Source organism: Macrobrachium nipponense, chromosome 21 (genome assembly GCF_015104395.2).
Source record: "Macrobrachium nipponense isolate FS-2020 chromosome 21, ASM1510439v2, whole genome shotgun sequence".
NCBI lineage: Eukaryota > Metazoa > Arthropoda > Malacostraca > Decapoda > Palaemonidae > Macrobrachium > Macrobrachium nipponense.
This window is the reverse complement of record NC_087212.1, coordinates 20,865,537-20,876,378: the sequence shown is the minus strand read 5'-3', so window position 1 is coordinate 20,876,378 and position 10,842 is coordinate 20,865,537. Positions and strand designations below refer to the sequence as shown.

Sequence of the window (10,842 nt, the reverse complement as noted above, 5' to 3'; positions counted from 1 at the left end):
CCTACTTGCTTGAATGCTCATCTTCGTAAGTAGAGGATAAGGTTTCGAATGGCTGGCGGAGAGGAGTTAAGTGGGCACATTCCGATATCTGTTGCGCTTCTTTTGCCCGAAGTACTAGATCGAATGGATGATGGTTTCTGTCGTTAGGAACCTCGGGGCCCCAATATGCGATTTTGACACTTTCTGAAGCCCTCCCCCACCCCCTCCAGTTTCGATAGATAGTGCAAGTGGAAAGGGACATATACTGCAAGACCCAACTTGAATCAGCCATGCATTGCGGTACTCAAAGCTTTTGTGTATGTTTCCTATGCTAATAATCAAAGTACAATTTAAATTCGAAGACTGATTTATGGCTATTAAAACTGGCGACGAATGACCGAGAGAGCGTAGGACAAAAAGCCCTCTTTCCACAACTAAAAAATACTATACCATTAGTGGGTTAAGAGAGAGAGAGAGAGAGAGAGAGAGAGAGAGAGAGAGAGAGAGAGAGAGAGAGAGAGAGAGGCAGGCAATCATAATGATGAATTACATTCACCTCATGGATCGTCACCTTGATAGTTATAAAGATATCGTATATTACTCATAATACCTTAGGTGGCGGTTGATAACCACAGTAGAACTCTTTTGTTGCAATGCCTCCGATGGTGCATGTTTGAGCAGACGTAGAAGAACCTGTAAATAGAGAGAATGATCACGATTATTTTAGTTGACTGATTTTTTTTCTATTCTGTCATTTTGGCCAGTCTTATAAGAGTCGTTGTGTGTGTTTTCACCTGTGGCTTAGGTAAACTACCTTATAATTATAATTCATTCATTCATTTAGTCATTTCACGTGGATGTAAACCAGTGATGAAAATATACTTATGTGCGTGAATTGCGGATGAGAATGCATTGGGAAATTTTGATATTCTCAAAGTTGAACGTGTATATGTAAGTAATCCATAAAATGAAATTCATCTTGATATCACTGAACTGAATCAAGTTTTCGCCTCATTTGATCAGATGTGGTATTCAGATCAATGACGAGAGAGAGAGAGAGAGAGAGAGAGAGAGAGAGAGAGAGAGTGGGAAATTGTAATGAGTATGAGTATCATCATACTCTCAACGCTTTCCTCACTGGCTCTCCTGCATTTGTACTGACCATAAAGCGTGACGGATGAAATATAAAGTTTTTTTCTAAGACCTAAAGAATGTCCTCTCTATACTAATGAGATCCATTTATCGAAAGCAATTTCCACGCCATGAAAAAATTGCAAGGCTAGTAAGACGTGCTGAAATTAGGTGTTTTTGGAAAAGAGAATTAAACACGCGGCTTAGGCGGGCCACTCACAGTCGATCTGGTCGTTCGATTAGAACTGAGTGGGAGGAGACTCAAAAAAAAAAAAAAAAAAAAAAAAAAGGACTGCAAACTCACGTTACTGTCCGGTCTGAACAAAGTAGTCAGTCTTAAGTTGGCAGCCACACAGTTCGAACGTGGCGGGGGGAATATCTGATAATGAACCATATATGCTCAGGCTGTGCCGTTGCAGCCAGTATAACAATAAAAAAAAGCCACGGAAAAGAATATTGGGTCAATGATTGGTTGTTGAAGAGAGAAAAACTCACATTTATTGCTTTTAAAAGAAATACAGGTAGCTCCCAGGGATTGCTGTGATAAACGCAAGGGTGGACGAGGCAACATTCAATTTTGTAGGAAGATTATAACGGGCGTGTAAAAGGACACATGCCTGACGAAATCCACAACCTCCTATAAAAGGCCACGTGCCACATTACGCTACTTAGCGACTGACTGTTCTTATCAAGATATAATAAAATTGAGTGTAGCCATATCGGTCAAAGCTCTTGGAAGAGTCATGCTGGAGACATGTTAAGCTATTTGGACAACACTCTGCAAACACTACATTATAAAGATAAATAAAACTCATGTATACATATTTGTATCTTTGATAAAAAAATATGCTAGCTTTTATTAACTCAAAATAATTGACTCTTCCACAAATTTACCAAACAGTTTGTAGTGTATAAAATTAGTGTAGGAAATTATAAAAGTGAAAAGGTAATAAATCTTTGTGTAACCAGTGATTACGCTACACTATTTCGCAATCAGCACCAAGTACAATTTAGGAGCTTTTTAGCATATATTCTTATTTCATTAAGAAATATCCTCTGTTTATTTTCGTATTTTTCTTTTACTTTGGAATATAATTGATTGAACGTCCTGAACAAGGCACTAATTTTTTGTTTTGTTTTGAGAGATTACTTTACGTATAAGATTATATACATTACTATTGAACATATATATATATATATATATATATATATATATATATATATATGTATGTATATATATATGAATATATATTACGTAATTTGGTACTTTGAAACCTTGACGTTACTCAAGGACCTAGAAACGCTACGTCCTTCAGTCTCCAATATCACCTTGGTGCATGAAAGTTTTATGTAATTTAATTGTCTTTACACTCATAGGGTAAATTGCAATTATATAAAATTTTACAAAATTCAGTATGTAAATAAATAAGAGAAATATGTGTATATATCATGTCCAAGGGACAAAACGTCTTATGCACCACTTCCTGATTTCTTAGATGCCTCTACTTTCCTCAATTCTTTCCGATATGAAGGTCTTATATTTATTATTTTTCTTCTTGTTCATCATTTCTTCGCTGCATCAGGACACTTTTTCTTTAGTTTCTCAAATATCGATTGATAAGCTGTAATTCTTTTGTGTTTGTCAGAATATTCTTTACTTTTTATATTCCACAGACATTGCTACGACTTATAAATCTTGAAGATTTATAAGTCCCCGTCCACAACTCTTTATCTATCGAAAGTCTGACATGTTGAACGATATCCTCTGCTGTGCCATTTCTTGGTAAATGACCCTCCTAGTTCATCAAGCCTCGTCGAAAACACCACTCACGGTCAAACTATCAGTTCTGAACGACTTAATCTGAAAAAGCCTTATTTGACCGTGAGTTGCTCATTCAAACCTCAACTGTCAGGTTTGTTGATCCTGCTTGACTGCCGGGCTTGATCAGATCTGACTTGACTAAAAAACACCCCACTCACATTCAAACTTGCTTAAACCCCGCCCATTTCGATCGGGCATGACAAATCCCATCTGACGTGAGTGGTCGGCATACCGTATTGGATAACGAGCGCTACTAAGAGCGAGAAGGAGGAAAGAAGGAAAATAGATAATGAGTAGCAATGAATAGTTACGTATATTTACGAAAGAAAAGAGAGGAAACTGTGCAGTGGTGGTACACCAGAACTTGGGAGCCCAAACCCAAAAGACTGTTAAAGAGGTTGTGACGCAGCCCAAACCTCTACAATATTGATTCTGTGGCCACTATTCGGCTTAAGATAACTAATTATTGCAACTCCAATGTATCAAAGCCACAGTTAGCTGCGCAGATAATTTAATCTATTAATCAAAACAATTGAAAGGTCTGCACTAAATTCCCCCATCTCTCCAGTATAATTAATGACCAAAGAAACGCTAAAATCTATGTTAGTCGCATTTGAAGACAATGATTAATGATAACTGTTTATTTAAAGTCACTAGTCCTCAAGTGTGACTAGGATAAACATTTTTTTTTTTTTGAGGCAATTATAAACACTAAACCAGTCGTATGTCCCGTCAAATTTTACTTTGTGAATCATCACTGAGATTCCAAAAGAGAGTTGCAAATCCGAGAGTTAGGAAGATCCTAAGAGATAAAAAACACACACACATACACACACAAACTTGGATTTTCAATACCCAAGCTCAGAAAAATGTATGGCAGTGGTTGAGAGAGAGCGAGAGAGAGAATATTCCTCCTTCGGGAAACGTAGATTACAATGGGAAATGCAGAAATGGTAAATGAATGTGTCCTTTTAAAACAGTGTTTCAGAAGGAGAAGGGTGGGTAGGAAGAGACTGGGGAGGTGGAGGGGGATGGCATGTGGTGTACAAGGGGATAATGTTACTATTAGTTTTAAAACCAATGTTGTCTTCACACTTCTTGTTGCTATGGCTACTGGTATTTTACTCTCATGATTTTATGGACATTCAAATGATACAACCTTTCTTAAAAACGAATAAAATAACAAAGGGTGCCGTGTTACGGGCACCATATGCATACTACTCGTACAAGGATTAGGGCCCTGAAGAACCAGGAGACTTAATAACAAAGCCAGATGTGCAACTGTTCCGGCCATTATTCACTTGTGTGTCTGCTTGGTTGTATGGACTTTTTTTCTGAATAATGATGTGGTCAACTATCTCTTCTACATCTGTTTGACTCGTAGTAAGGTCACTCGAAAAGTGTATTTGATATGACCTTGTTTTGCGTGCTAACCTATTCTTCTTTGCTTAATCCAACTCTTTATTTTATTATTGATCTTTTAATTTCAACAGCTTTTCTATCGCTCTTCTAAATTTCTGTCTAATTACTGCACATGGGGCATTATCGAATCCTTTTTCAGTCATCACTTATTTACTCTTTCACATTTTGTGTGTTTATTTTATTACTTTTTTAATGTTTTCTTATTTTTTGTTTCGCCTTTGCAATATCGCTTATTTTTCAGATTCTTTCCTCTTCCTTTCCACTTAATTCGGTATATTTTTCTACCCTATTATACTATTTAGCCGGCACTTTTTTTATTTGACCTTCTTTAGTCACTGTTCACGTATGCCAACAATCTTTTTTCTTATTTAGATTTTCTGTCATTTACTTATTTTATTTTCCATTTTTTAGAACACAAGAACGTCCTCTCGAAAACTGTTCACTTTAACCACTAAATATTATCTTATTATTCGTATGATTCTGAAACATCCTCTGAATGGTCTCTTGCACAGAAAATTCGTAACACTTTGAAAGATGGCCCGCAAGTTCTCTTGTGCTGTAAACTATCAATATTCTGAAGTTTCTTAGGAGTGTTCAAGAGTTTCTTTAGGTGAAAGCACTGAAACTACGGCAAAATTCAAAGCAGGCTCCTTGCTGGACGGGCGTTTGTCATCTTGTAATGTAACATCTCTGATGATAACCTTGGTAGGATGTTTGGGTTCAGCCTTATCACCAGTTTTCCGTTCAATATTGAGTTGCGCATGTAACGTTACAAGAATCCGAAAGGGCCTCTCTATCTCTCTCTCTGTATCTCTGTCTCTCTCTGTCATGCATGTATTAGTTTAAAATTTATCAGTTCAGTTACACACGAGAAGTCTGTATGATGCGCAAATATAGGCATTGTATATATGGATTAAGTAGAATTTAACTCAATGTTCATCAAGAAAGGGTACATAGTTATTTATTTTACCATCTAAACGAAAATGACGTAACACAATTTGCTCAATGTTTTTATTCCCATCAGTACACAAGAATATAAGAAAATCTAGACCGATAGTTTTCATCAAAACTGACATTCCTTCTCGCTCCCTTCTTTGCCCGTTCTCCGAGGAAAATTATTAACCTGGTGCCATTTCTTTGCCCGCTCTCCGAGGAAAATGATTAACCAAGTGCCATTTCTTTGCCTGTTCCCCGAGGAAAATTATTAACCTGGTGCCATTTCTTTTCCTGTTCTCCGAGGAAAATGATTCACCAAGTGCCATTTGATGAATACCTTTCAAATGTTAAAACAATCATGAAAAACTGCTGCCTCACTCCTCAGTTTTCTCGCTGAAATACGATATTTAGCTGTTTTAGAGAGAAGAAGAGCGGTCATGGTTTATCGGGCTTTTGATATATGATTGAAAAAGTTCTGTTGAACACTCCTCGTAGGGCGCAAGGTAGGTCGTGGGAAAAGTGCTGAGCATTCCCATCCCCCTCCCCCCCCTCCCTCCCCCCGACGCAAGTTCCAAGTTCAGTGTGGGAAGGGAGACATTCTCCGATTTCATGAAATTCCTCAGCGGATTTGAAAACTGCGTTTTCGTTATATGGCCGTCGCAATTTTATGTGATACTCGTTATTTTATACAAAAGATTTGTAGCATTTTGCTTCATTTGCATATCATTGCCGAAGCACAGATTGTCGTCTTATCGTTTATATGTGTATCCTGTTGTGTGTTTGTGTGATGAGTTTCTCCATCAAGATACCGTATGACATACTCTGAGTCATGATGAAGTGTAAGAATGCCACATATCTGCAGGATGTTGTCAGTTCGGTCAACGATTGTTATTACGGCGGTTTTTGTTGCCACTGAGTAAATAAAGATTTTCAGATATTGAAATGTCATGGCTTTCGTCCATTCTGTCTGCCTTTTTAAATATCTATTTTCTGTGGCTTATCGTCAACATATTCATTTACTCTGCGGCCTCTTAAGACCCGCTTGTTTATTATCCCTTTGCCTCGTCTCTTACTTTTCACTTTATGCCCTTTTTTGACATCTTGAGCTCATTACTAGCATTACTGAGTTTTGAAGCGTCATTTGACTATCCCAGTCACGTGTTTTGTGACAGAGAATAAAGCCTCTTTCTTTTCATCATATTATTATCTCCTTTTTTAAATGATCGAATATCACCTGGTCATTTTTAGTTGTTATTTTCAAGATGTACCAATCTGTATTTATATTTTAGTGCCGGCATAAGAGGCCGTCTTTATTACTGCCATTGTATAATCATATTTCTTCCGTCTTTATTAGGGCCTTTTCATACTTACTCTTTAATTAATCTTTTTCGTCCCTTTAACAGCTTTGTATCTTTCCAGGCTCAGGTATTGCCGGGTTAGACATTGTATCTAGACATTCGGTGTAGCTTTAAGTTCCTGAATTTCATTTATGAGGCAGTCTTTTATTTCCTGCCTTCGGATATGTCGGCAGCATCTTGATCAGAGCCTTCTGCTTCTGGCGGATCTTCGACAATCGGGACCTCTGACTTAGGAGTTCCAGCAGGCGAGATCCCTTCCCTTTGATCAGTCGTCTTGGTGGAGATATAGCTTCGCCCTTTATCGCGCCTGAAATTTTCTCCAGAGTAACGCAGTGGCCTTCGCTGTTAGAAGTGGAAACAGCTCAGCTCGACAGATTTGCCTTCGTTTCGCCTGCTTGACCTGGAACATCCATTATATAAGCTGGCAGAATGCCTACCTCAGATGATCCCGGTAGGAAAGCATGTGGCTTTCGTTAGATTCCGATGACATATCGTTCAGAAATAATGGAAACAGGTGAGCAGAGATTCAGTGATCGCCTGAAATTTGCATTAATAAGTCTGAGTCAGCTTAAGCTTTGACCTATCACATTCGTTGGTTTGAGTTAGGGATGATTATCAGTATCTAACAAGAGATAGAACAAAAAGGACGTAATGATGAAAATGTACACCCATAGAAAACATAGCTCTAAAATGAATTAGATTGGTGTAGATATAAACGGTAGGATATGAAAATAGCAATAAGATTATCAAGTAAAATTTTGTGAAGTAATTCAACTGAATCAAGGATAAGTAGAGGATGCCTTTGCACTCAAGATCATCACACGCACAAACTAGAAAGAAAAAAGGCGTAACAAAGATTCCATTGCAAAGCAGGATGAATCTGGCATGGGTAAGGAGATTCAGACATAAAAACTGGAAAAAGAATTATAGAAAAAGTCGAGATGAATATGAAAAGAATTCTGAATTGATGAAGAAGTCGAGAATAGAGAAAACGATGCGAGAATAGGCAACGTCTTTAAGGAAAAAAGAAATCGACAGCGAGTGAATTAGTGTTAGAATAAATGAAGAAATAAGAGGGAAAATACCGAGATACGTGAATAGATAAAATGATACTGGGATACTATACCAAAGAGGATACAGAATGCAAATAAGGTGCAAGGACAAACATGAGAGTTTGATAGACGAAACAAAACGCAGAGAGAAACAATTGGAGTTAACGAAGGGTACAGAAACAAGTGGCTAAAGTTAGTGAGCAGGTTTGCGTCCCTGTCAAATGCAGTGAAAGTATGAAGGCATAAAAAATAGTCAAAAAATAAGGAGTAAGAAGATAGAATTGACAAAAGGATAAACTAGAGGCATATAAGTATCCATGGACAGGATACATAGATAGAATAAAAGCGATGCCTTGAGGAGAATGCGTGACTGAACGAATGCTTAGGATACACGAAAGGACTGACAAGGACAAGCAAAAGAGTGAAACAGGTAACGTGAATAAATAGGGAAACTAGGTTATGACAGGAAGAAATATGGGGACGTCAATGGAAGAGGAAATGAGTTGTTTGTCTCAGTAGTTTTCATACTAAGGTTGTGAACTTCTGGTTGGTGAAGAGATGGCATAGAAATGATTTCGTGAAATTGTAGGTACGTAATATAATAGTGAAGAGAGCATGAAAAATAAACTTTGGAAAGTAATAAGAAGAGTACTGCGTAAAGGGTAAAGTTGGAGGAAGACTTGAAGCCACTGGTTAGTTATTCAGCTCTGGTTTTTTTTTTTACTTTACCTTCTTTAACGCTGGTTTTTTTCCTTTATTTTTGTACATCTTACTATCCAACACCTCTAACTCTTACTCCTTAGCTCACCTTCAGATCCTTATACTTCGTCTTTATTTCCCGTATCTCTTTATCTTGCTGTCCACCCACTCCAACTCCCTCTGTTCACTGTTTTAAGCGCTGAGTGGCCGAGAGTGCCGCAGTTCTTGACCTGACAACCATCATTTCATAAATCAGACCAAATTAGACCAAACAACGGACAGAATTTTGACAGGAAAGCTTACATGAGTTGGTAAGTCAGGTGAACTAAAATTAACTGAACAAAAAAAGCGAATTTGTTTTCACCACATTGTTTGACAACTATCGTATGAAAAAATGTGACAAATATTGATACGTTATTTGTCATTTCTAGTGCAACGTGAACTGTATTTCATCATTATTTATCACCGGTTATCTTCACCATTGTTGCATCAGGAAGCTGCTATCTCAACCCTTATCTTCCTGTGATAAACTGTAATCTGCTGACGACTTCCTCTGCCGCTGCTCACAAATGTTCAGGAGACCGCCTTTTAGTGCACTTGTAAATGCTCAAATTTTTCAAGGGTTTTCCAGTTTCTTCAAAAATAACAATTAGTTAAATATCGACGCATCATTAGTTTGAACAGAATATCCGCTTAAGTTAATGAGTAAATATTGGTTTGCTCATTCGCTAAACAACTCACCAGCATGAACGACTTTCGTAATGAGATGTTGTTATCAGACACAGACACACACACACACTATATATATATATATATATATATATATATATATATATATATATATATATATATATATATATATATATATATATATATATATATATATATATATATATATATATATATACAGCCATGTCCTAAAACAAAACTGAAGTTATCTTCTCAATTACACATCCACACACACATACACACATATGTATATGTATATACAAACCCCTACATACATTATATATATATATATATATAGTATATATATATATATATATATATATATCCTTAAACATATTTTATGTATATTTTTTATGCATATTTTTATGTATTTATATATAAATAATGTAAGTATGGGTTTGTATATACATATACATACATATATATATATATATATATATATATATATATATATATATATATATATATATATATATATATATATATATATATATATATATATATATATATATATATATATATATATATGTGTGTGTGTGTGTGTGTGTGTGTGTGTGTGATGTGTAATTGAGAAGATAGCTTCAGTTGTTGTTTTAGTACATGACTGCATTTTGTTGCGTCCGGCAGATTTCCCAAAGTTGAAGATATTGCATCGTATCCTTTTGCTCTTAGGGCCTGTTATGTTTTCAAGATTAAGCATCCTCTACAGGATCCACTGCTGTGCTGTAAATGCGTTTTAATCTACAAAGTTTTCAGAACGACTGTTATAAAGGATAAACAAAATGTAGTAGAGCTCTCTCTCTCTCTCTCTCTCTCTCGCTCTCTCTCTCTCTCTCTCTCTCGCTCTCTCTCTCTCTCTCTCTCTCTCTCTCTCTCTCTCTCTAAAATCCTCATACTGTCTCTTGTTGTGACGTGAGTATAGTACATTCTAATCAGAAATTGCGTAAATGTTTTTATAAGTTGTTCGCAAAATAGGCATCAGTAAATACACGCCATATTTTACTTAGAGTTTTAAAAGGTTCATTTACGATTACGAAGTAGTTGGTGATGTTCCTACTCGTATATTCTTCATACTGACCTACTGTCTACTGTGCATTTCTGGGCTGTGTCTAATTGATTCAAGTCGATAAAATCTTACCAAAGCGTCGTATGTGGATCGCAATTTGGAAACAGCTATTTGAAGCCAAAGCCTAATTGGCAAAAATATGCAGTGATGTCTGATGTTGATAATTAAGGCATTATCAGAGTAAATCAAAGAATTTTAAAGGGAAACTTAGCTAAATGTAGCAGGCTCATAGGTAGAGGCTAGTAAAACGTCATTACTGAAGGCCCTCCCACTCACTCATATTGTCGTATGAAGTACTTTACTAGCACCCCCCCCCCCCCCCCCCCCCACCCCCCCCCCCCCCCCCCGCCCATATACTTTATGAACGAAGTCTCAGATGTTGGTAGTAGTAGTATATGAAATTCGTACAGTTTCACACACTCAAACACCTACGCTACACTCTCTCTCTCTCTCTCTCTCTCTCTCTCTCTCTCTCTCTCTCTCTTTTACACACACACACACATGCTTTCAATAATTGTGTAATACACTTCCATGGCACAATGCAAGTTTCCTTAATACAAGATCAGTCCCATAATAAATCCACAGTGCTTGGTTTAGCACACCACTCATTTTTTTTATTTGCGATTACAGCCTGTGTTAGTTTTTTGT

General features: G+C 36.8%; 2 protein-coding genes across 5 annotated transcripts in view; one reads left to right on the top strand and one right to left on the bottom strand.

Annotated features, from left to right (window-relative positions):
• Positions 1-8,575, bottom strand: part of LOC135197830 (uncharacterized) — a 22,022-nt gene extending 13,447 nt beyond the window's left edge. Inside the window, exons 1-2 of one of the 4 annotated variants that reach the window (XM_064224979.1) lie at positions 8,509-8,575; positions 590-672 (exon numbers count right to left, since the gene is read on the bottom strand). Coding sequence is in view for 3 of the 4 variants with exons in the window: in XM_064224978.1 (XP_064081048.1) it covers positions 590-672; positions 4,151-4,226 (159 nt within the window). In the remaining variant the exon portion in view is untranslated. Of the gene's footprint in view, positions 1-589; positions 673-4,150; positions 5,091-8,508 lie in introns of those variants that run through there. The other 3 variants (XM_064224978.1, XM_064224975.1, XM_064224976.1) reach the window with 3 other exon arrangements.
• LOC135197427 (uncharacterized) overlaps positions 1-10,842 on the top strand; it is a 117,168-nt gene that overhangs the window by 55,716 nt on the left and 50,610 nt on the right. The window lies entirely within an intron of this gene.